The sequence below is a fragment of the Musca domestica genome, unplaced genomic scaffold (genome assembly GCF_030504385.1).
Source record: "Musca domestica strain aabys unplaced genomic scaffold, Musca_domestica.polishedcontigs.V.1.1 15, whole genome shotgun sequence".
Lineage (NCBI taxonomy): Eukaryota > Metazoa > Arthropoda > Insecta > Diptera > Muscidae > Musca > Musca domestica.
The window spans coordinates 15,042,291-15,069,820 of NW_026712207.1; the positions used below are offsets into that span (position 1 = coordinate 15,042,291).

Here is a 27,530-nt window from a genome sequence, read left to right on the forward strand (position 1 = left end):
AAAGCGTGGAGTGATAGATCTCATTTTGAATACCAACCATTCTAGACGCAATACAAATTGTTCTGCTAAATTTTGACGCTCTACGTCAAATAATGTGGGCTGTATCGTAATTTCAGCAGACAGACGTACATCGTTAAATCGACTTAGCATTTTATGCTCCTTTCCAAGGAAAACCCATCTTCTCGCCTGAGAGTTGGGACCTTCACCCAGCAACTACATGTTCGTGGTCGACCATTTTTTTTTTTCTGATTTTGAAGCAACATTACCCAGAATGTTAACTCCGGATTGTCTTGTGTCATGTTATGAGCATAAGCGTAAAATGTGGCTAGTACATCGTCGCTTTCGAACACTAGAAAAGGGATAATCGAAAATCTGTCTCATTTAACGGTGTGGTCCGCCAACGTAAATGCTACGCAATGGAAACGCATTCAGTCCTGCCAGAACACCGCCATAAGAATCGCAATAGGCTGCCTCCTTGTGACACCTATTCACCAGCTACATGAGAAGGCAAAGGTCTTACCGGTTGGGTGTTAAAAACACAACCAGCCCAGACAAGTAAGCAGAGACATTCATGATCTTGAGAGAGAGAGAGAGGTACAGAGATTTAAGAGAGAGTCTCTAGATCAACATGCCTTTAAAGCAGACCTCTTACGAGAAGGTTGCCATACCAGATCTCTTACGAGATCTATGATGATTCTATGAGAAGATCGCCAGTTCTTCATCTATGGGAAATCTCCAGTTCTTTTATGAGATGATCTCCAGATCTTCTATGAGAATATCTTCAGATCTTCTGTGGGAAGGTATCCAAATCTTCTAATAGAAGACCTATAGATCTTCTATGAGACAATATCCAGATCCTTTAAGAGATCTCCTGATATGCTCTGAGAAAATCTTCAAATCTTATTAAGGAAAATCTCTGTTTCTTCTTAGGCAAGATCTCCATGTCTTTTATGAGAATATCTCCAGATCTTATATGAGAATATCTCCAAATCTCCCATGAGAAGATAAGATCAGTTAAAGCAGAATACACAGTGAATATCTCACCCCGGGATTATTCCCCTCCCATTGCTGAAGAAGAACGAGAGCTACCGCAACAAACCAGAGTAGTTTAGGCACAACTGAAATCTGGATGGTACATCCGCCTCAATTCGTATTTGGCCCAGCTGAGCTCAGAACACCTGTCCAGAGGGTGACACAGGATCACATGACATGCTGCACCTCTTCAACTGCCCAGCCAAACCTACTCAGCTAACTTCCGTATCGCTTTCAACCAATACAGGTCGCTTCCTTTACCACATAGTGGTTAGGGTATTATGTTTTGCATTTGTCTGTAAAATGGACAAGGGAGCGAGATAGACCCATAGTTACTTTTGAGGATCTTCATAGAATCACTTTCTGAGTCGATTTATGCACGTCAATCCATCGTCCGTCCGTCGACCATCTATCCATACCTTTTTGTGAATAAAATGTCATTTATTATCTGATTGAAATGTAATTTTCCAAAAAAAAAAAAAAAACATTTGTTTGGCCCAAAGACGAACTCTATTGAAATCGGTTTAAATTTAGATATATTTCCCGATTTCGGATTAATTGCGCACCAAATGGCCAATATCAGTCCAAAAGACCTGAATTTTGACACATCCGAACGAATTCAGTCTAGAAGTAAGTTAATTAAAATTTGTGAAAATCGGTTCAGTTATAGCAATGGCTCTCATATATATGTTTCATACGATTTGGTGTTTCAAACCCTCACATTCGTAATATGGACTCCACAAGAATGATATTTGGTATCAGATACAACCCAGAAATACCTTTGCCAATTTTTATCAATATCGGCTCAAATTTGGCTATAACTCCCATATATATTCATTAATTGTGCACCAAATAGGCAATATCAATGGGTAATAGGTTGAAAAGAGGGGCGAAATAATCGCCACATGTCCTGGTGGACATACACTTAGGTCAGCTTAGGCCTTTTGTGAGTCCTAGACTAAAAAGGTTGTTAAAAAAGACTGGCAGTTTACAGTCTATTATATTTGAAATTCAGTTGCCCTAACAGAATTCCGTAACTGTTTTTTTCCTTTACCATGATCTGATAAAGGTATCGTATGGAGTCGCTCCCTAAGAATTGGGATATAATATTTGCATACGCTGGGCATTGGTAGAGAAAATACCCCAATGTTTGTAAGCACATCCTATCTTACACAGATGATCTTGTAGGCCCAGATACCCTCTAAGGATGCATGTTACCCCGCTAATGTCTTTCCTACCTAGTAATAAAAGATTCGTCGTTTTTATCTCATTGGAATCGCCACAAAGGATTTTTGAGGCTTTTCCTAAGCCTTCACTGTTCCAAAGGGATACGTTGGCGTTTTTTGCTCATTTCTTTAACTCTAGAAGTGACACGTTTAGTTTCAAAACCAGCCATAGATCTGTTTTGTAAACCTACAAAAATTTACTGATAAATTCGAATACAATTTATTAAACCAAATTTTAAATTCTCAAAAAATCACCCTCTTAAGCAGGCCATTGAGGCCATAATTAATTTTATAAAATAAATTTTCAAACTATAGAAACTAGCTCAAATAAATATAGATTTGAATTTTTAAAATAAAAAACAGCAGCAACTAAATAGAAAACATAAATCCCTCATAACGAAAACAATAGAAGTTGGAAAAGAAGCACAAATTAGAATGCCATCAAAACCATTTAGGAATGGAAATTTACAGCTTACAGCCATATACACTACTTAGCATGATTTCAACTTAAAATAGGGTCCAATAAGAACAAGAAAAATAAAATAACAAAAAACAAAATAGACAAAATGAAATTTAAAAAAGATTTGAACGATTTAACCAAACAACCGTAATTATGAAGAATTTTTGTTAAAAGAAAAATAAATAAATTTAAAATAAAAACCATAGAAAATTATAACGTCCATATAGAGTAGAGAGAATTGAAAACAAAACAAAAAAACAACAGAAATAAAAACCAAAATAAATAAATACTCCCTCTACAAACTTAAAAAAAATACCATTGAAAATTTAACTACAATTCCAAAGACTCTAAACAACAAACAGTGGCGTATTACTTTAATCTAAATCCCAAACTAAAAACAAACCTAATATATATCTCTAAAATCAATTTCCAAACTCAGATTTCTTAATACGAGTATCAATAATAACAAGAACAGCAACAACAACAACATTAACAATTTAACTAGAATTCCGAAAATCTCTTTTTTTTCAATTCTAGTAAACTTTTAATTAGAACAACAAAACCAATTCTTCTTAAACAAATAACAACAATCCTTAATCAAAACTCAAAAAAAAAACTTCTTCAAAACCCAAAAGGCAGATTTTTATTGAAATTTAAAATAACAAAACAAAATTATGATATATAAAATAATTTAAAAAAGAACATATCAAAAGGACAATACGTATTGTATAAAATAAAGAATTAACAAAAAAAAAATATATATAAATAAAATTAAAATATTTATATTTAAAAAATAACTGAAATATAAACCCCAAAAAGTAAAGAAAATTATTTTAATCTGAAAAAAATATTTAGACACTCTAAAATTGAATTATTTATAAAATTAAAATTATTATTACTTCGCTTAATTTGTTTAAAAATTTACTTGAGTAAAAAATAATTATGTAACGGCGGTTTCATTTTTTGCAGAAAATTCTATAGATTAATCTGCTTTCGGTTGTGAAAGTCGAGTTTTTGTGATGGTCAACGTTTTTGAAATCATAGGTTTTTTGCCGATTTTTCGACTTCCGCACTAGCAAATGAACTATTTGTGGGCCAGAAGATGATCTCATAACACTGCGTAACACAAAAAAATAATTACAGGAAAAATCCAGAAGATTATGAAAGAAGAGCTAAAAATAGAAGACCGTGTATCGGAGTTTTCAAATTATACATTAAAGGGTAACCTAAATACACAGAGGGGACAAATTTGCCCCTATTCAAAACTTGTGGTCGAAATTTTTATACCCTCCACCATACACAAAATGGAGGGTATATTAAGTTCGTCATTCTGTTTGTAACTCATCAGAATAATAATTTTAGACATAGACATCAGCGTAAAATTCGAAAATGATGATAAATATAGGAAGCACAGACCATTCATTTGTCTGCAGGCTACATCGGTCCATGATATCGTATCGTGCCCATATAACGATACCCCGATATTCGGTATTTTGATGATTTCAGTCACATTTTTCAATTGAATTGTCTAAAAATCCACACAAAGAGTTCCTTCTGAGTACTTAAACCCCTTGAAGAGAATGTTCTATATAGGTCCCTGATATCATATATCCCCCACACAAAGGTACCTCCCGATATTCAGTATTTTCATTATTTTAGCCACATTTTTCAATGGAATGGTAAAGTTCTTTCTAAGCTCTTTACCCCCTGGAAGAGAAATGGGCTGCAGTAGCAGCCTATGACAAAAAATTGCGTATGCATGCCCACATCTTCGTATAGCCTCCATATAACGGTACCTCCCAATATTCGGTATTTTGATGATTTTAGCAATTCCGTAATGGGAACTACAATCTTTGACAAAAATATAGGCCTCATATATCAGTACCTCCTCATATTCGGTATTTGCACAATTTTAGGTACAATATTCGGCGAAATTTTATGAAATTTCGTATTTGAAGTTCCTAATAGGTACTACAGCCTGTGACAGAAAATTGTCAATGCCGGTCTGGGTCTTCGTATATTCCCGATATAACGGTACCGTATATCCCCGATATAACGCCACCTCCCTACCTGATTTTTTTTCAAGTTTCGTATTTGAATATTGTAAGGGCCTACTACAAAAGTTGCCTATGCAGATCCATGTCTTCGTATAGACCCCCATATAACGGCTATATTCGGAACTTTTAAGGTTTTAATAGATTTTTTTTTTTTGAAATTTTACAAATTCTTTCAAATCGGTCCGTCCGAACTTACTGCTTTTTTACTTGTTCAACCTCAAGCGTATCAACACAGGACAAAATCCAAAAAATCTAAATAAATTTTCTCTTTATCGGATTTTGAAAAATGGTTAAATTTGTATTGATCGAATTAAATGAAATTTCTATAGAAGGCAATATTCGAAAAACATAAAAATCGACTTTAAGTTTCGACTACGTATTCCTACGTATTTCCATAAGATTTGATTCGGTTTTTAAAATATTTTGAATATATTTTTTTCTCAAAAATATCCAACCGCCGTCACAAATTTATTATTTACTTTTTTTTGTTATAATAAAAAAGGCAACTAAAAAGCAATTCTACTTTTTCTTAAAAAAGAAACGTCTCGGCAACATTTGGCAATTAATAAAATGTGAATATTTTGAAAGAAAAAATCTACAATTAAATTATAATTATATATTGTCAATTAAAACTCAAAAGAAAAAATGATTTGATGATATTTTTTGGTTTGTAACCCAAAAGTAAAGCAAAACGCAAAAAAAAACACATAAAAGCAATTATTACAAATATTTACAGCTTAAAAACAACAACAAAAAGGATAAACCAAAAACCAAACTATTTGAAAACATTTCGAACTTAAATAAAACAACGACAACGATTTAAATTTAAAATACAAACAACCAAAAACCATTTATTATTAATATTAATTAAAACATTACAAAATTAATTATTAAACTTAAGTGGTAATTTGGGTAGTGTGGAAACTAGCTACCACAACAAGAACAACAAACCGAACACAAGCATGTAAATTGAAAAAAAAACAACAACAAAAATTAGTTATAGTCACACACATACACAACCACTTGTACTCATTAAAAAAAAACCAAACAACAAACAAAAAAAGAGATCAATAAACAAATACTTACATATTACAATTAATTATATATTAAATTTAGATTTTTTTTAGATTTTTAGATTAAGCTAAATTTAGAGAATGCAACAACAAAACACACAACAAGTATATACATACAAAGCCACACATATATATTTATTACATTCGCGAGCGAGTAGAGGCAACAATTTTGTGATTGAATTAAAAATATAACCAAACAAACCAGTGTAGAACGAAAAAATCAAGTTTTTTTTATTTAGCAGAACATTAATTTAAAAAATACAGAAATTATTAAAATAATAATTTTTGAAATGACAACATAATTGGTTATTTTTTCAATATAATTTCATTATTTTTTATTTTTATACCAAAATAAAAACAATTGAACCCATAGCAGCAAAAACAATAAAATATGTAAAATTGTTTAACATTTATTGTTTTATATTAAAATTAAATTTATAAATATTTTAGTTCGTTTTGTATAAAAAGTAACTCTTGTACCTTTAACTAAACTTCCATTTCCAAACTCAATTCCATTAAAAACACAAACATTTTAATTATTTTTTTAAAATAATTTTTATGCAACCTCAAATTACTTTTCAAAGATTGATATTGAGTTCTGGTACATTTATGCAGTGATTTCAAGAAGTGTTCTGAGAGTAAGGATATATCTAGATTCGGCGGGGATATTCGATTTTCCGTTCTAACTCAAGGGCATAGACAGACGTTAATGTTTGTCCTAAAAATTAACGACAATCAAGGCCCAACTTTTTATACCCTCCGCCTTCTGGTTGCAACTCCCCAAAATATACATAAGAGGCTTCATAAAGCCTGTATTTTCACACGTACGTCTTTCTGTTGTGCTAAATTGTACATTTTATGTAATGTTTGGAAATTTGACACCCTATTTTTATACCCTCCACCATGTAGGGTATATTAAGTTTGTCATTCGGATTGTAACTCGTCGAAATAATAATTTCAGACCTAACAAAGTATATACAGGGTGAGATGAACAAACTGCAACAAAGTCAAACGCAATAATTTTTACACTTTATTCTCAAAATTTTATTGAATGAAAGCAAAAAATGTCGGAAATAGCATCAAATTTTAGAATAAGTTTACATTTTCCCGAATTGGTCACCTTTGGCCGAATTATGGCCTTCAAAAGGCCAATAAAACCGTCACACGCTGCCCGAATGTTGCTCTGTGGTATTTTGGTCCATTCCCGGCAAAGGACTTGCTTGAGGAGATCGGCACTTTGGTATTTTTTAGTGCCAAACTTGCTTTACAAAATACTCCAGACACAATAGTCCAACGGATTGGTATCCGGAGATTTTGGTAGCCATTGTGCATTGATAATGAATCGAGGAACCTCATTTTGTAACCATTCTTGGGTGGCGCGTGCTGACTGCAAAGGTGCTGAGTCCTGTTGGAATGTCCAAGGTCTGCGACCAAAATTTTTGGCCCAAGGCTTTAATACAACCTCCAGAACCTCTATTTTCTTTCTGTTGCGGTGTAAGTTATTGCACTTTTTTCAAATTTCATTACCTTTACCCCGAGCTCATTTTTTATTATTTGACGAATGGAATATTGCGATATGTTCAGCTCTCGAACCATTTTTCGTTTCGGTCAAATGGCTTCTTTACTTTTCGAACCATTTCTGCTGATGTTGTTGTATTCGTCCGTCCACTTCCTTGACGTCGGACCACGCTACCAGTATCACGGTAACGAGCGATGATACGAGACACGAAAGAATTATTCACATTTAAATGCTGGAGTGCTCTAACGATAGCCACTTGTATTTTCCAGCTGTTATGAGCTGTTACTGAAATAATTTTAACGGCAGTCTGCAGTTGGTTGCAGTTTTTCCTCTCACCCTGTATATATGACCGGCATTACCAAGTGAATGAGAATTATTTGCTTAATGTAGTGAACTCCACATTGCTAAGAGCTGTCAGTTACGCGGCCAACAAATACTGGTATGGTTGATTGATGCTGTTCTCATTGCATTGAGCCGTCATTTGACGGCAGTATTCGATGTAAGTGTACTTTTAACGGTGCATCTTGATTGTTGATATGTTGAAGGTTTCGGCTCCGATTTTTCACAAGCAGTTATTTTAAAATAGATAGATAGTAGTTCTTAAATCAATTGGAGGATGGAGGATATATGAAGATCAGCCTGACCGAACCAAACGTCTTTCAACGGTATCTTCAAAATTTCCTGTCATTTAAAGGCTCTAGCTCCAATTTTTCACTAAGCCAGTTGGAATTTTAATTTTAGGTTTCTTTGTTGGAAAATTTACTCATCCCAGGAAATATTTAATGTTTGTATAGCCCTTTCAAAATTTTTAGATATTTTTAAGATAGTCAATTTGTTCTTAAGTCAATTTTTAAAATGGCGGAGGAAACTCTTAGTTGTGATAACTGCAAAAATGTACATTAGCTATTAATTTTATATTCACAATTTTCACTTTTTCTTTAACAAAACATTATTTATTGAACATTTTGAATTTTAACGCAATTATCTAGTCAGTTATTGTGAAAACAAGGCCAGTCAATACAAATGAAATAGAAACAAAGCAAAAATCCCCAAAAAAAATCTAGTCAGTAGTGTTAAAAATAAAGATTTTTTAATAAAACAAATATAATTAAAACGTAGTTTTTATTACTTATAATGAAATGAATAAAAAATATAAATTATTCTCAAATACAAGAAAGACACCAAAAAACAACATTTTTTATTAATATATACATACCTTATATATTATACATTATATATATAAAAAAATTATATAAATAACAAAAAAAAACTTATATGAACAAACAACCAAAAAAATCATATTTTATTATATTGCAATTAAAACGATATATAAAACAAAGACTTGTATAATAAGTTTACAAAAAAATTCAAAACAAAAAAACAGATATTTATTATTAGAATGGAAACCAAGCTAAAAAATCACCAAAACCAAAAAGCTACGGCCAAAGCAATCAAGCCGATTTATTTAGAGAATCCAACACTCAAGCTTATGGCTTTAAAAAAACTAAAAATAAAAATCCAAAAAAAAGGTAACATCTTAAAAATATATTATTATTTTTTGTTTTTAAACAACCAAATAATCATACATTAATAAACAAAAAGTATTTAAAATATAATATCTAGCAATTCACAACGATTTTCACAGTACAGTTGAAGTAAAATCAAGAAATTTAGAGTTCAAGCAGTCAATACAACAAAAAAGAAAAAACAAAACGAGAAAAATAAAATCAAGTAAAACTTTAACAAAACAACAACCAATTACTCTTATTAACCAGACAAAAATTCAAAAAATAAATTATTTCTTCTACAATTTATTAATTATTGCTAATAAACTTATAACCTTCATATAACAAATAAAAAAATTATATTTTTTATTGCAACTGAAATTCAAAGTGAATACGACAAAAGAAAATCAAAACATTAACTGAAAATGGATCCCCATAACTTTCAAGTGAAATACGTAAGAAATATATTAGAAGGTTGGAAAGATAGACCTTGTGCAGTTGTTGAATTTTTATTGATTTAAATAATTTACGGCAAACAAGGATAAGAGTTAGGATCTCATAAGAATTGATTAATCTGAAGCACATTGTGCTTCAAAAGTCCTTTCTGTTCAAAAAAGTCTTTTTACAGATAGAACTTCGAATGGGGGTTATGTTGATAGAAAATCGTTTTTAAGATAAGTACCTTACGACTAAGTGGTTTACCTTGGATACGGGGACTAAAGGTAGTCTGACACTTAATTATATCCTATATAGTTAATATATAATCGCCCTGTCCATGAAAAAGTAATGAATTTCCTCTTTTGTGTTTTTTAAATTCTCCACCCTTGTAATCAGAGCACAAATTTACTGGCGAGTGGTATTGCTCGAAGAGTGGGTGTTTTCTACGGAGTCTACTCTTCACTTATTCGTTTTTTGTGGGAGTACTCCCGAGTCATTCTTGATTGAAGAAATATTGGTAATGTTTCAATCTGTATGGTAATGTTTAACACCTTCCGCAAAAAAAAATTAATTATAAGTAGAGATTTTGACTGGGATTGGATACGTCATAAAGATTCAATGTAGTTTTCATAAAAATACTATTGTACCTAGAGGTGAGATAAAAAAACTGCAGCAAAGTCAAACGCCATATTTTTTTACACTTTTTTTTAATTTTATTGAATGAAAGTTAAAAAGTTCGGAAATATCATCAAATTTTTGAATAAGTTTAGATTTGTTCGAGTAGGTCACCTTTGGCACGAATTATGGCCTTCAAACGGCCAATGAAACCGTCATACGCTGCCCGAATGTTGCTCTGCGGTATTTTGTCCCATTCCCGGCGAAGCACTTGCTTGAGGTGATCGACACTTTGATATTTTCTAGGGCCAACCTTGCTTTCCAAAATACTCCAGATACAATAGTCCAACGAATTGGTGGCCATTGTGAAATTAAGCGATGAACCTTATTTTGTAACCATTCTTGGGTGGCGCGTGCTCAGGGCAATGGTGCTGAGTCCTGTTGGAATGTCCAACGTCTGCGGCCAAAATGATTGCGTGCCCAAGTCTATAATACACCCTCTAGAATATTTTCGCGATAATATTCGGCATTTATTCGGATGCCACGGTCGATTAATACGAGCTTAGAGCGACCATAGACTGTTATGGCGGTCCATGGCCGGCTTGAGTTTTGGTGGCCAACCGGAGGTTGTTGTTTACAAACTGCTGGACAACAAATGTTTTCTCATCGGCAGTTCACCACTTTCGGCCAAGCGGAACAGCTCTTTAGCTCTTTTGAGTCTATTTTCTTTCTGTTGCGGTATAAGTTCTTGCTCTTTTTGAAAATTCAATGGCTTTTCCCCGAACTCATATTTCAATAATTGCCGAATGGAGTATTGCGATATGTTCAGGTGACGAGCCATTTTTCGGCCACAGTGACGCGGGTTTCGATCAAGTCGCTTCTTAACGTTTCGAAACATTTCTGCTGATGTTGCTGTTTTCTTCCGTTCAGTATCACGGTAACGAGCGATGGTACGAGACACAAAAGATTTATTCACATTTAAATGCTGGAGTGCTCTAACGATAGCCACTTGTGGTTTTCCAGCCAAATATAAAGAAATCACACTATCACGCTTGAATTCCATCACGAATAACTTTTTTCTGGAAAATTCTCACCAAAATGCTTTGGTGCGCTTGTAAACAATATAATGAGCTGCGACTGAAATAATTTTAACAGCGTGTGGCTTAGAAATGACAGCAGTCTGAAGTTGTTTTCAGTTTTTTCACCTCACCCTGCACATTTTCGTCCGATTTGCCTTTTATTGTGCACCAAAACGTGTAATATCAGCCCAATTAATATGGAATTTTGCACATACGACCCAATTAAGGCTGGAAATAAGTCTGCCAAATATGATCGAAATCGGTTTAGATATAGCTATAGCTCCCATTCCCATGTTCATCCGATTTGTTATTTTTGTCCTCTGCAGCCGTAATATACGCTCTGCAACAACGATATTTAGAGAACTATATCAAATACAATTCAGAATTACCTTTGCTAAATTTTATCGAGATCAGTTCAGAGTTGGATATAGCTCCCTTATACATCTTAGTCCTAATTTTAAAATAAGAAATAGTCCATCCCAACTTAACACTATTTCTAACATTTTCTTTCATTATTTTACCTAATTTTCAATTATATTTAAATAACTCAAATTCTTATAAGCTTAATTGAATGTAGATTATGTTCTTGCTTCCAATTGATTATCAATAATGACTCCTATTATAAATATTATTATCAACTTTTCATGGCTAACTAAACATCAGCAAAGGACTATTAAAAAAATGTGTTTGACTTTAAATTTATGCATTTGCATATAAAAGAGCAAGACCATGCTAAAGGGAAGAGAGGGAGAAAAAAGGAAGGCAGGGAAACGGAATTTAATTTGGATAATATTTTAATAAATCCCATTTTTGCAATTTAAATTTTAATTCAATAAAAATTCAAACAAAAACGCAGAGGTTATGTGCATGCACATACACACATGTATTTACACACACATAAAAGCATGAAATATTAAAATCAAACGTAAACACATACACACATATATGCCATAACATAAACCGTCACACACACACACTTAAATGGACTTTCTAACAATTAATAATTTATCTAATGGATATCACATACATACAGACACAGTCATATACATAGCAACAGCAGGAACAACAACAAATCAATTTAACCTCACACACACACATTTACATACCTACATTTATGCAAACACATGCACAATGAAATGAACAATGATAAGAGATATTGGACAATTGTAGATGGAGAGAGAAATTCCAACAGGCCGGCAGACAAACAAGCTTACTGGCACACAGACGAATGGTCGGACAGACAGACGGACGGACAGACAGACAAATCAATACAATAAACATATTAAAACATACCACAATAAACACATAGCCCCAAACTCTCTTACAATACAAATGTATGCACACTTACACAGATACTCGCAAGCACCAGTCCTCTCTACGCAAAGGACTCTCTCACACACACATACACTCACATGCGTGCAGAGACATTCAATATTCAGAGACGCATAAACACATTAATGCAAGACATACCAAAATATTGGTGAACAATAAAAGCATTAAAATGACATAAAAATTCCACAAGCGAATACCGACACAAACACACACTCACAGCCACATTATATAATTTATAATGATAAATGAAAATCCATATATTACAACATTAAATATTACAAGCTCTAACGGCAAAAAAGTATGGGGAAAGAAAATGCAAAAACACACTCACAACACACACAGACACACACAAGCAAAATAAAGTAATAAAATTATGAATTATTGTATTTATAATAATAATTATTACATGAACTTATACATACATATACATAATTATATACATACATTATACATATATATATATGAAACAAAAAACAAATATATTATACATTATAAAAAGAAAAAAAAAACAAAATATATCTACATTTTAGTGGAACCATGTAAACTATTTTTAGAGCCTTGAAACAGCAGTGAAAACAATGAAAAACAAACAAATATATATATTAATAAATCCAGAAAATAATAACAACAACAAACAAAACATTAACAATAACAGAAAAAAAACAAGAAAATAAAAATATGTGTTTTTAATTGTCACCGGACTTTTGGGAGGGGCGACCAAGATTCTGGAAAGGTAAGTGGGTGGATGAGGGTTAATTGTTGAATTCTTATTTGAGACAACTTTTTTGTAAACCATGTCGTCTGTGGAATGGATATTTGAATATCTTTGAAGACTAATGACCGGCCGACCGTATGAAAAGTCATTAGCTATAGTTTATAAGGCTTGTCCTTTTATATGAATATGTAAATAAGGTAGGAAAGGAAATATTACATTTTCCAGATGGTGTACTGGAAGTAAGTGGAGACTAGATAATCAGTAATAAATAGTTGGATTAGTAGATTACCGATCACCGATATGTACGATTTTTTAGAACTATACACATTTCATAATGAAATATTCAGATATTCACTTCGCTTAGGATATTCACTTCGCTTAGGGTATATGGCTATTTTGAAAATTTGGAACTTTATTGGAGAAGGTACTAGAAGAAGCCGACCGATTTCCAATATTTTCACACCACATATAATTTGAGCAGAATTAATGAGATGTGTAAAGTTTGAAGGAAATCAGTGGGAAAAGTACCAGGAGAAATGGAGCCATGTACCCAGATGTGCAACGTTTAAATTAACACATATCGAGAGAGGCTTAAGGGGGAGATGCCAAATGAAGTGAAGTACTATATCCTATATTCACTCTTGATCAGAACTTTTCAGTTGAAAATGTACAAAATCTCACAAAAGAAACCGTTTCGAAATCGGCCGAGCCCCTGGGCTGAGATATTAGGAGTATAATGTGGGAAGTTTGGTGAGAAATTGTTATTCAGAATTTTAACCCTCTGATGTCGATTTTCGCACCTGACCTAAGTCTGAAACGAATATTTTGATTTACAAATTTTTAACCAAATCAGAAACTTCCTTCGAGATTCTCACAAGATATTTATTTTTTAAGTAATTTACCCGTTTGTTGGGGAGGTACCAGAAGTAATACGCGTTACTAATCATATCCAATGTATTTTTTTTTTTTTTTTTTTGAAAATCTTAATTTTTACCTTTGAAATTTTAGATGTAAGCTTCAAAGAGAGCTTTCATGTGGAGGTGTGTTGAATTACTTGCTGAAATTTATATTCGCCATTTTTATATCCTCCACCTTGAGAATGAGATATATCGGTCCACGTTTTGGTATAGTCCCCATATAACGGTACCTCCCAATATTTTTGATGATTTTTGCAACATTTTTTCACAGATTTGTCTGAAAATTGGTATTTGTAGGTCATAATATGTCCTAGTTCGTGTGGCGAAACCCTGTATATATAGGTCCACGCTTTGGTATAGCCCCCATATAACGGTACCTCCTGACATTCGGTATTTTAATGATTTTTGCCACATTTTTTCACAGATTTGTCTAAAAATTGGTATTTGTTGGTCATAATGGGTTCTAGCTCCGGTGGCGAAACATTGTATGTATAGGTACACGTTTTTGTATAGTCCCATATTGCGGTCCCTCCCGATATTCGGTATTTTGATGATTTTTGCTACAATTTCCTCGAATATGTCTAAAAGTTGGTATTTGTGGGTCATTCGATTTGGTCCAAACTTGGTACATCGTAGTTTTATTATCGAACTTAGGTCGACTTCGGAGATGCAAAATATTTTACTGCAAAAAAAGAGAAAGGATAATCGGAATTGGCTAAAACTTAGCAAATCCTAATATTTGCATCAATGCTAATAACCAAAACGATAATAAAATCGGAAAAAAGTATGCGGTTCTTTTCATATTTCACCCATCCTATTATTTTTACTAACACAAGATCTGCTGTGAAGATGGGATGTATTGGTACAAAGATGGTAGAGATCGCACCATTTCTTCTGGTGCTTCCCCACATAGGGTTCAAGATTTTAAAGAACGAAACGCTCAAAGAAAATAAGATAAGCATTCTACTCTCTCAATTTTCACACTCACATGCATTTTTGCTTACACAAGATCTGTTATTATCTACATTAGATGAAGTTTGAAAAATGTCACACATCTCATGTTAAGTGAAGAATGTTTCCAATATAGTCCAAAGTTGGTACGTCGCAATACTTATATCATATTTATTTAGGTCCGATACGAATTGGACAAATTTGGTCCATTCTTTCGAAACCTACCACATAGAGGGCCAACATTAAAATTTTATTATCAACAAAGATAAAATAAGAGAGAATCTATGTGCATATTGCAGAATTTTCATTTTCATCAGGTTCTAGTATATATGGTCTTAAAGGTTCTAGTATACAACAACGTCCTTGATTTTTAAGCATTTGAGAGCTTCGATGCAGTTACGTTTAAATTTTTTGAGAGCTGAGAAAACATAAAATACCCCTTCGTGAATAAACACTACATATGAAATCTGATTTTGGTAGTAGTTTCCAGGTGATTACTATTTGTCTAATGGAATAAAGAAAAATTACTTTTTTCCAAAAAATCTTACATTCTTTCTTTTCGAACATTCGGAATCAAGTGGACCGAGAAAGTCCATTTAGAGCTTTGAACTAAATCTAAGACAATATGGAATCTACAACATCGAGGCTCATATCGATAATTTTCTAATAAAACTCTTTTTGGAATTATTATTTTGGAATATTTTTGTATTATTCAATCGCCTCTTAAGAAGAAAGTCCATTAAATTTCTAATAAATTATACAAAAAATGTAGGGTCATTTACAAAGCATTTGTTGTATCCCAATAATAGCTTAAAATCACAATATTTTTTATGTTAACCTCTATGAACCTCCAGTTTGAGAATCTCTGATTCAAAAGCGTAGTTTAAAATATTTTTATTTCCTTTAAACACATCTTTCTCAAATGAACTTCTCTGTCCATTGGCTACCGATTAATGAGATAAAAACACTGAACACCGTCCACAGCAAAAGGGAGAGAACAAACAGAATATGATTCTGCTGCCGAAGGGGGGCAATACCCCTTCACCTTACAATTTCTAGTAAGTCACCAGAGAATGAGCATCATTAACAACATCACCTGTATTGGCGATATAAGAAGCGTTCTAGAGACAAAATGATCTTCAGTTTGTTAACAACACTCGGAGATTTAAGACATAAAAATTAAAAGTCTCAAAATAAAAAGTAACATAAAAAACGAAATTAAAACCAACAAAAAATATATAAATAACGACCACGAAACCCATAAACGCCGACAACCAAAGAAACCCAAAATGAACAAATTCATTTACTTTTCACTGATCTTTGCCACTATTTGCACCATTGTTGTTGGTAAGTAGACGAAATCGATTTCCTAATGATCTCACCGCCACTTTCTATTAACTTGGGCGAAATTGTGTTAGAATCACAAACTATGGCTTATTTGTACAACAAATTACTAGCATCGTCTTTTATGGAGATTCACAAAAACAATTCTATTGTTTGACCCTTTTGTCTGGTGAGGTGAACAAAACGCCGGTGTATGACCGACAGACAGACCGAGAGCTTTTGTGTGCGGTTTGGAAACTGGTTCTGTCGTTTATTGTTAGGCTTCAGTTAATTCAGCCAATGACCACGACCAAGACCAACTATCAGATGGAAATGATGATCATTGCGATAGTGTTTCAATGAACGTGACAAATAGACGGACAATGTTTCAAACCTGTTGCAAATAATTGTGGATTTATTTGTTGGCTTCTCAAAAATAGAAAAATTATTTATATTTTATTTTGAAAATAATATAATAATGCATTGCAAACGCTTTAAAATTCGTGAGCTGTTTGTGTCCAACAATTCAGCACCATCTGATGATCATAATAACTATTTTCCTACATTATGTGTTTGAGTTATTATTCGGTTTCCGGGTAATTATGGAAGAACCCTTTAAAATATTTTGAAAAAAATAATCGCTTGATTTTGGGATATTTGTATGAGGTCTGTAAATATGAAGCCAGGTTTATGCATTGGTTTGTTTCAGCACTACTGATATCAATTTTGCCGAAAGCGTCGTTTCACCCAAATTTGTCCTTTCTACTTCATCAAATTCATTTATGTAGATTGATATTGATATATATTGATATCGATTAAGATAGGTTTGAACAGTGGGTCTTTGATCTTCAGATTGGAATTTAATAAATAGAGGAATCTCAGGCGGTTAAATTTTTTCATGTTTTTTTAATTTTATTGAATAAAAGCAAAAAATGTCGGAAATAGCATCAAATTTTAGAATAAGTTTAGATTTTTTCGAATTGGTCCCCTTTGGCACAAATTATGGCCTTCAAACGGCCAACCGTCACACGCTGCCCGAATGTTGCTCTGTGGTATTTTGGCCCATTTCCGGCGAAGCGCTTGCTTGAGGTGATCGACACTTTGGAATTTTTTTGTGCCAACCTTGCTTTCCAAAATACTCCAGACAAAATAGTCCAAGGGACTGATATCCAGAGATTCTGGTGGCCATTATGCACTGGAAATGAAGCGAGGAACCTCATTTTGTAACCATTCTTGGGTGGCGCGTGCTGAGTGCGATGATGCTGCGTGCTGTTGGAATGTCCAAGGTCTGCGGCCAAAATGTTTGCGTGCCCAAGGCTGTAATACACCCTCCAGAATATTTTCCCAATAAGATTCAGCATTTATTCTGATGCCACGGTCGATTAATACGAGCGGTGAGCGACCATTGGCACATCATACCATGGCCGGCGCTTGAGTTCTGGTGTCCAACCGAAGGTGCACCTCTTTGGCAAGTAAACACGATCAATTTATTTGTTTACAAACTGATGGACAACGAATGTTTTCTCATCGGATGTTGCGGAAAAAGATTATAGCTCAAAATTCACCCTATAAAAATAACTCCCAAACACCTTTACACGAATTCCACCTAAAGCGTGAATAATTTATAAAAATATTTAAATATTTAAAAACATTTATTTTCTCGCTTTTAAATAGCCCATCTCCTTTCAGTCTACCACATTCGTCTTTAAAAGTTTTTATTGGCTTTTTCAACTGAATTTACCGATTTGGCATCCAATAACGGCTGATTAAATAGTTTTGATTGTTTGCCAATTTTTTCCATTGGCATTGTCGTTGTTGTTGCCATTACGTGTTCTACTCGCCAGAAAGCAGGCAGACAGGCAGGTAGGCAAGCAATCAAATCAAAAATGTCAAATAAAAGAAATACTCGGTAATTATAGCCAACAAACTTTCTTTTCAGATTACCCATGTATGTCTAATAACAGACGTCGTGGAATATTGAAATGGGTCCAATATGGAATTTTCAAATAATATAGTACAGATTTTTCGGTTTTTTCTATTTAAAGTTTTAAAGAAATTTCGAAATGCTAGCAAAGTTAAGTGTGCAAGAATGTTTTTTTTGTCAAGAATTTGATTTTCAAGTTTTTTGTCATTTTATTTTATATTCAGACTAATGTGAATATTATTAATATTCATAAATAGAAACTTTAACATAATTTGAAGAATTATTTTCTTTATGTGTCATATGGTCAAACATGGTCTTAATGAGATTTGTTATGTATGTATATAAGAAAGTTGCCTTGAAAGACGAAATGGCCCAAAACAAGTTAAAAAGTATAGATCGGATTTGCAGACAGATACATACCCTCAGCCAATGCTCGATTATTTAAATATATTGTGAGTTCTGTTATTATTATTCAAATGTTTGACCCTCTATGGAGTATAAAAGGTGGGATGAAAAAGCTGCAACCAACTTGAGACTGCTGTCATTTCTAAGCCACTCCTCCGACAGCTGTTAAAATTATTCCAGTGACAGTTCATTATATTGTTTACAAGCGTACAAAAGCATTTTGGTGAGAAAAGAAAAAAACTGTTTGGCTGGGAAACCACAAGTGGCTATCGTTAGAGCTCTCCAGCATTTAAATGTGAATAAATCGTTTGTGTCTCGTGTCATCGCTTGTTACCGTGATATTGGTAGCATAGCCCGACGTCAAGGAAGTGAACGGAAGAAAACAACAACATCAGCAGAAATGGTTCGAAAAGTAAAGAAGCGACTTGATCGAATGGGTCGTGAGCTGCACATGTCGCAATATTACATTCGGCAAAATTTTGAAAAATAAGCTCGGGGTAAAGCCAATGAAATTCCAAAAAGTGCAAGAACTTAAACCGCAACAGAAAGAAAATGGACTCAAAAGAGCTAAAGAGTCGCTACGCTTGGCCGAAAGTGGTGAACTGCCGAATTTGGTTTTCTCCGATGAGAAAACATTCGTTGTCCAGCAGTTTGTAAACAAACAAACTGATCGTGTTTAATTGCCAAAAAGGTCAGCTGAAAATGTGCACCTTCGGTTGGCCACCAGAACTCAAGCGCCGGCCATTGTGATGGTGTGGGCCGCCATAAAAACCAATAGTCGCTCTTCGCTCATATTAATCGACTGTGGCCGGATATTATCGCAAAAATATTCTGGAGGGTGTATTAAAGCCTTGGGCACGCAAACATTTTGGCCGCAAGCCTTGGACATTCCACCAGGACTCAGCAAAATCGCACTCAGCACGCGCCACCCAACAATGGTTACAAAATGAGGTTCCTCACTTCGCGCACAGTGGCCACCAAAATCTCCGGATACCAATCCGTTGGACTATTGTGTCTGAAGTATTTTGGAAAGCTAGGTTGGCACTAAAAAAATACCAAAATACAGCACAGCAACATTCGGGCAGCGTGTGGCGGTTTGAATGGGAAATGGCCATTTGAAGGCCATAATTCGTGCCAAAGGTGACCTTTTGTTGGTGGGTATCAGAAAGATATCCGATATTGCCCATATCCAAACTCGATCTAAGTTTAATAATAATATTAAGATGTACCAAGTTTGGACCAAATCGGAGTTTAGTGCACACCAGCCAGACAGACAAACGGGTGGACATCGCTGGATCGACTCCAAATGGCCTGAAAGGGATTAGGTCCAAAGAGACCTAGGGTCTAAAATCGTTATTCCGATCGAAGCACGTTTAGGCCGTATCAAATGATATATACCCTCTCGAGCTATATGGCTGAGGGTATAACTAGCCATATGACTGAGGGTATAAAAGGGATGAATCATTGCCTAATGTGTGGATTTTTTTTAAGTACTAAATATTGTAACAGTTGTACTTGTAGTGTAATTGTTATAAATAAAGAGTATAGAATTCCACTAAAAGTAATAATTATGGTTCCACTGGAATTCTAAGAAGGGGTTGAGCAAAGCTTCTACAATATGTGTACTTTGTCAAGACTCAGATGAATATTTCAAAGTTTTGCAAATAGAATGGTAAATTAATATATCCCCCGTTACAATGTAAATGAATTTCCCTCTCCCCTGAAAAAATATTACCCACTCTAATGTGCAATCGTACGAACCTTTCATCTATATTTTCTTTATTGCTAATCTCAAAAATAAATTTGTATGTCATAAATCCTTTACGTTTCAATTACGAAATATTCTATGAATTCTTGGAGGCACATACATATTTGCTTTCACCTCAATCTACATGCATACATACATATACACAGATAGAAGATGTGTACATACACACACATGTACATCCACATAAATATTGTTCATAAATATTTCCTTATTTATTTTGCATGATGATTGTGTTGTTGTTTTTGTTTTCATTACTTATATTTTCATAGTAAGAAATGAATGTACCTTAAGGCCATTACTTTATTGTTAACTCCCTCTTTACCACTCTCTTTACATATAAGCTTCTTTGAACGATGCCCTACAGATGGGTTTATGAGTCATTATGGCAATAGATTTTTGTGGTGACATGAAAAAAACAGCGCACTAATTGCTAAAAATTAATACTTGTGGTTCTGAAAATAATTTTCAGTTTTTTAATAAATAATTTGTTTTAATAAATTTATGTTAAGGTCAGGATTAGATTCGATATTTTGAAATAAATATTTTTAAATCTTTTTTGAAACAAACACTTTATTATGATAAATATCTATTTTATCATTTTAAAACTAGATTTATTCCAAAATTTTTGCTTCTGTAGGGTATTGATGGTGTCGTCAACGAGGTCAACGAGTACCTCTCCCGATAAAGCCTTCTGTTGCTTCAAGTGTTTATTTTTATTATGCATGGACAGCAACAAAAGAGGAACATGGTATTTCGTCTTTTTCTTCCCCCCTTCTCACCCCATTCTTTTTTTTTTCCTTCATTCCTTTATTTTGTTTGTTGTTTAAGTCAAATCAAAATATCGTAATTATTATTTGTTTAACAAATTCATATGTATTTGTTGTTATTATCTTTGTGTCAGTAGGTGGGTGTGTGTGTGTGTGTGTTCACTGCACACATACATCTGACATCAAGTTAAGCTCTTCCACGAAGTTCATATGAATTATGTACACGAACAGCCAAACAAAATAAAGACCATCATTCACAATCTATTTGGCCGTCTTCAACAACAGCAGCAACAACAACAACGACGTATGATGTCATTAATAATTAATAAATCAATCAGACTTCAGGGGGGTAAATACAAAAACAACAGAAAAACCAACAACAATTCACCGTCTACAGGAAAAAGAACAAATTTGTTGTTATTTGGCAAAATGATTGTTGTTTGCATTGTTGCTGTTGTAGCGCAATGTTGACGTTATGTTTTCTCGTTTATTGGAAACAAATAATTGGCTATGTGTGTGTGTGTGTGGGTGAGTGACTGAGTGAATGAATGAGTATGTGAAGGAGTGAACCGAGGACTCAAATTAGCCAATTTGGGGAAATTGGTTCATAACACACATTGTGTTGGAAAATATAAGCCCTTAAAGAATCAATTTCAATTGAGTTGATCTACAATTTGGTGATTTCGGGTTCTCCAAAGTACATTATTTATATTTGTGTATGTGGATGGTATCTTGATTGTCAGACAAGTGCTTCGGGCTAGCACTGCCAGTTTTGGTAAAGTATTTAACAATTTAGCCAATTTTAATATTTCTATGCATCTTTTGTATATATGCGGTCTTGATTATATATAGGCACTCTTGGAAATATTTTAGAAATGTCAATAATTTTTTTTTTTTTGAAAATTTCGACCTTTTGTGGGGGAGGTACCAGGAGGAGTAGGCCGATATATTCCATCTTAACTCCGGATCTTGGTTAATGGAAATATTGGGATGTGTGAAATTTGAAATATTTCATAATGTTGATCCTTTGTGGGAGACGTACAGGGTTGCCCATATTCGACGACCCATGACTCTTTGGGCCCATTCCAATCGACGAGGCTTGTCCGCAGGCAACATTCTTTGCGTCAATTGAATTTTGTACGGGAACAAATGCAAATCAATGCGAATAATCCGTTGTAAAGTGGACCGAGCCATGCCCAACTGCTGAGAACGGCGTTTTTGGGATGTTCTTGGGGACCTCTCAACACTGGCTCGTACGGCAGCGATATTCTCGGCCGATCGCCTTGGTCGACTTTTATATGGCCTCTTCGGATTAGAAAGCCTTACCAATCGAATTTTTCGTATAAACGCTTAATGGTGTTCTTAGAAGGCGCACTTCTCACATTTTTTAATGTTTTAAAAGCACTTTGATTTTTCACAATTGACTTCTTCTGTTGAATGTAAATTTCAGAGCGCTCACGTGGCGTGTATTGGTTCATGGTAAAAATCTGCTTGGATTGACGCTTAAAACGCGGTATGTCATTAAGCGATGTGACATCTCTGTCAAAAGTTATGGCGTTGCCAGATGGGTTGTACTTGATGGAGTTTACCGATATCATCCATTTTGACCTAGAACTGACGCAAATATTAGGATTTGCTAAGTTGGAGCAAAATCGGATCATCGCTTCTCTTTCTGTGCAAAAAAAAATATTTGTTGAAAATTTCGGCCTTTTACCAGAAGGAGTGGATTGATATTGCCCATATCCGAACTCGATCTAAGTTTGACAAAAATAGTACTATGTGCCAAGTTTGTCCCAAATCGGATACACCCTTCGAGAGTTATCGTGCGCACCAGCCAAACAGACATACGGACGGACATCGCTAGATCGACTCCAAATGTCTCGAAACGGATTTGGTTCAAGTAGACCTAGGGTATAAAACCGTTATTTCGACTAGGCACGTTTTGGCCGTATCAAATAATATATATACCCTCTCTAGCCATGTGGCTGAGGGTATAAAAATACGTAAAACCGTTTAATTTCTTTAAATCGAATGTTACCGTTAAATCTTCAGATTTTACATTATTTTTTACACATTATGAAGATTTCCTAAAAAATTCAGATCGATTAGTTGTATAGAAATAATTTTGTCCCACCTTCCCATACATGTGGGACCTCAATCGAAGCGAGATCTTCTGTATAGGTATGAGTCTTAAAATAGTCTAAAGCCATTAAATCGAACAATCTAGGCTGCCAATTGATCGAATTGAGTTTACCCTCTTGCATTTGGGATAAAAAAGATGGATGTCATCTCACGGCTCACCATTCACAGTTACGATTCGCAGCATCTTTGAAGAAGTATAGCAACCAAATTGTGACTTTTCCGGATTCATTGGTAGTTTGTGCAATTCTTCGACTTCCAGAATTGGCAATTCTGCCATTCACACATTTTTCAACAGAGAACGCAGCTTGATAATAAAATTCAATGATTTGCAGGGGTTTTCGTTTGTTTGAGAATTCATGGTTAAGTTTGCTTGACAGTGAAACAAAACAAGATAAGCTGGTGTCAAAATGATAATAGTAAAAATTCACCCTTTAATGTGTAAAATGAGTATTTCTAGAAGTTTCAAACGGCATGACAAATTTAATATATGTTTTAATGTATGGTGGAACGTAAAACCAAACAATCATGGCGCCCAATCAAAATTTGCACAACTAGAGATATAACTGAATTTCTTGCTCCGAAAAAAAATTGTCTGTTTAATCCTAAATTGGTCGAGTTACATATCCTTCATTTGTGCCAGATATCAGGTAGAGCTTAGAAATACCTCTGCCAAATTCTAACGAGATCGGTTCAAATCTAGGTATGGCTCCAAGACCTATCTTCAAACGATTTCTCATTTATAGTGCATCCAATGGATAATATGAACCCAAGTTGAACGTATTTTGCACAAATATGACATTTGGCCTCGATCAAATTAGGTGGACATCGATTTATAGTTGGATATACCTGCTTTATATTAGTCCTTCTGATTTCAAATTATATCTGCTCCAAAGCGTCCTGTATATGAGGTATCATACAGTCGGCACCGCCAGACTTATGGCCTTGCCTGAATGGTTTCTTTATTTAAGTAGCGCACTAACTGACTGAATCCAAAGTAACTAGCCAATGCCACCAACTGACTGGGATTTTTCAAAATTTTGAAAACAATCTAAATATCAAGCAAATATTAGAACCAAGGCTACAAACTAAAACAATAACTAAGGCAAATAAACTAACTTCCGATAGATAAACGACTGAGTCATACAGCAAAATTATAAAAAAATAGCCATTTTCAAAATAATTATGAATCCCCCGATTATTCAAAAGTAGCTATAAATGTATTTTGAATTTAACTCTGACTTACCGCAACTTAGATTGACGAATATTATGTAAATAAATCTGAAACTAGGTAAATGTTCGTCCTTAAAATTACCCCCACTCTTGCTCTGTCCTATCTCTATATATGTATAGAACTTTATTTAACAATCAAATAACTGAAATGAACAACAGCAACATTGACTAAGCTGAGTATTTTAGATATTCATGTTATTATTTTTTTATTTTTCACTAATTCTTAGCGGCGCCCTATCAAGAGCTACCACCCAGAAAGGGGCATGTTCCCGTCTATATTAGAGTTGGCGATCAACCTCTGTCGGAAGTTAATCCAAAATTGATTGAAGCTTTCCATGAAGATGAATCACCTAAAGCTGCACTTGAGGTAATATGATAAATATATTCACAAATAACATCTTCATATATGTGTGTATGCATGTATGTATGTTTATTAATAATTTTGTAAACTAAACAATAGGACAAAACACCAGAAGTCGTGGTGCCCGAAACACACGAAGAGGCAGCGGCCGAGGCAACAGAGAACAAAGATGAGATCACAAATGCGGATGAGGTCAATGAGGTAGACGAAGCTACAGCATCTGACATTGCAGAATTCGATGTGAAACCAGAAAACCAAGACGAACCAGCCAAAGAAGAGGAGATCAAGAACGAAAGCGCAGAAAACAAAGATGAATAATATACTATAATTAACATATTTAAACAAATATTCGAATAAAAGTATTTATAAATTATTTTCTACAAAAAAAATCTCCTCACCTTGCCTAAGAACCATTTGTTTTACAAATTATTGTTTTAAACAATTTCAAAGTAATTAAAATTATTTTTCTTAGCGAAAACAAAACACAAAATGCCATTAATTTTATTAACTCAGATATTTTGCCTTAAATTCGCTGATGAGGGTGTTGACCAAATGAAGGAAAAGCGTGAAATTAACACGTAAGTTGGATATTTTAAGAGAAAACCCTCTTCAATTTGAGGCATAAAACATCAACCATTCCACCAACCCACCACCACCCACCAACAACAATAATAATATTACACAAAAATATGCAAAATTAAGAAAACCTTGATTTTCTTCGGCTGTTGTTTGGTTCGTAAAAAAACTCCATAAGACCACCCCCCGTGGGGGCCATTGTTCCGCTCTGTTGGCGGAAGTTGTTTAGAGGCGCAGATTTCCAGGTGTGGTGCGAAAAAACAACAAACTTAAAAATAACAAGAAACTTTTTTGGTGACTCATGATGTTTAATGCCAATATTAGCGGAACCCACGAAAAAAATCGTATCGAGAAAAAACACTTTGTGGAAAAGAAAACTTTTTTAATTGATTAAATTTTTCCATTTAAGAGGTGAAAATAACTTTTCTATCGGCATTGATTTTTGGGTGGGGAACAAGAAAAAATGTGATTTAGAAAATTAAACCAACAGATTGCAAACTGCTCAAAAATGGTACAGTAAGATTTAAGGAGAAAGGCTCGAGATATTGTCAACAACAATTTTAGGCTCAAAGGTCAAATTTGACTCTTTTGTTATGTGGACTGCATTTACTCTTAATTCGCTCCAATATTCAAGAAATGAAACAAATTACTTATCGATTTATACAGAATTTTATGCAAATAACTTAACTAATCATTATTACCCCTGTCTCGTTTTAGCCAAAAAAAAGCTTGTTTTCAAAAGAATATTTCAAATTCTAAGGTAACAGCTAAATGAATATTTCTAAAGTAGCCATTGCCTATCAAAGCTAACAAAATAAACAATTAAGCGTAAAAAGGTTGAAAGTGAAACAACCAGGGACAGAAGTGAGTAATTCATATTCAACTGAATAACCAAACCCCCTTCAACCAAGCCCAACAACCCTTTTCAATGCCAGCGAAAATATGCAAAGATTTCCATTTTTCTTTTGCCTATGGAAATCTTAGTGGACATTTTAATATATACAAGGAGAAGTGAATTGAAATCAAATGTCATCGACGACAACATTTTATAAATAAGTTCTTTTGTAAAAGAAGAGATTTTGACCGAATATAAAAACAATATAAACAAGAAAAAAAGCGTGTTAGTTCGGCCGGGCAGAAATTTTAGTACCCTCGATTTTGAAAGGAACTTGAAAATGTTCATACCGATACTTCAAATACGAAATTTAAAACAATTCTAGTGAATAAGTGTAAGTGTAACTAATATCATCAAATTTGAACCAATAACCAACAAATGATCAAAATTCCGAATATCGGTAGATACCGTTATATGGGGGCGAAGACCTGGACCTGCATGGACAATTTCCCGTCATAGACTGAAGTACATACTACAAACTTTAAATACGAAACAATTCCGGTAAATAACGTCGCTAAAATCATGAAAATATCGAATATACTTACACGGAGCTATAGTTAAACTTGGACCTTGTCTGATTCTCTTCCAGTGGATAAAGTATTCAGGAGGATCCCCTCATTTGGGTTTTCAAACAATTCCATTCAAAAATGATCAAAATACCGTTATATGGGAGTTATACGATATTGTGGTTGCAACACACGGGCGGACGGACAGGGCTAATTCGTCTTAGAATTTTATGCTGATCAAGAATATGTTATTATTTCGAGGAGTTACAAACGAAATACGAACTTAATATTCCCTCCATACAATGTATGGTGGAGGTTATGATTGTAACTAACGGAAGTTAGAAAGTTTCACTAGATGTTCCACCAGATATACAGCCTCAAGATGTATACAGGGTGAAATTAAAAAACTGCAACCGACTTAAGACTGCTGTCATTTCTAAGCCACTGGTCCGACAGCTGTTAAAATTATTCCAGTGACAGCTCATTCTATTGTTTATAAGCGTACAAAAGCATTTTCTTGATAATTTTCCAGAAAAATAGTTATTCGTGATTGAATTCAAACGCGATAGTGTGATTTCTTTATATTTGTCCAGCATTTAAATGTGAATAAATCTTTTGTGTCTCGTATCATCACCTAAAGAGTTGCTTCGAAAGTGGTGTACTGCCGAATTTGGTTTTTTCCGAAGAAAAAACATTCGTTGTCCAGCAGTTTGT

General features: G+C 34.0%; 1 protein-coding gene across 1 annotated transcript; it reads left to right on the top strand.

Annotated features, from left to right (window-relative positions):
* The first annotated feature begins 16,068 nt into the window (after positions 1–16,068).
* Positions 16,069–25,310, top strand: LOC101899932 (uncharacterized). The gene is made up of 3 exons (XM_005187622.4): positions 16,069–16,266; positions 24,706–24,845; positions 24,939–25,310. Exons 1-3 carry the CDS (start codon positions 16,209–16,211, stop codon positions 25,155–25,157), a joined length of 417 nt encoding a protein of 138 aa, XP_005187679.2. The 5' UTR covers positions 16,069–16,208; the 3' UTR covers positions 25,158–25,310.
* Positions 25,311–27,530: the final 2,220 nt, after the last annotated feature.

Excerpts from the sequence above, each read along its gene's own strand:
- LOC101899932 (XM_005187622.4), top strand. The coding sequence starts at position 16,209 with ATGAACAAATTCATTTACTTTTCACTGATCTTTGCCACTATTTGCACC. Across the intron at positions 16,267-24,705 it reads TATTTGCACCATTGTTGTTG|CGGCGCCCTATCAAGAGCTA; the intron begins GTAAGTAGACGA and ends ACTAATTCTTAG. Across the intron at positions 24,846-24,938 it reads CACCTAAAGCTGCACTTGAG|GACAAAACACCAGAAGTCGT; the intron begins GTAATATGATAA and ends ACTAAACAATAG.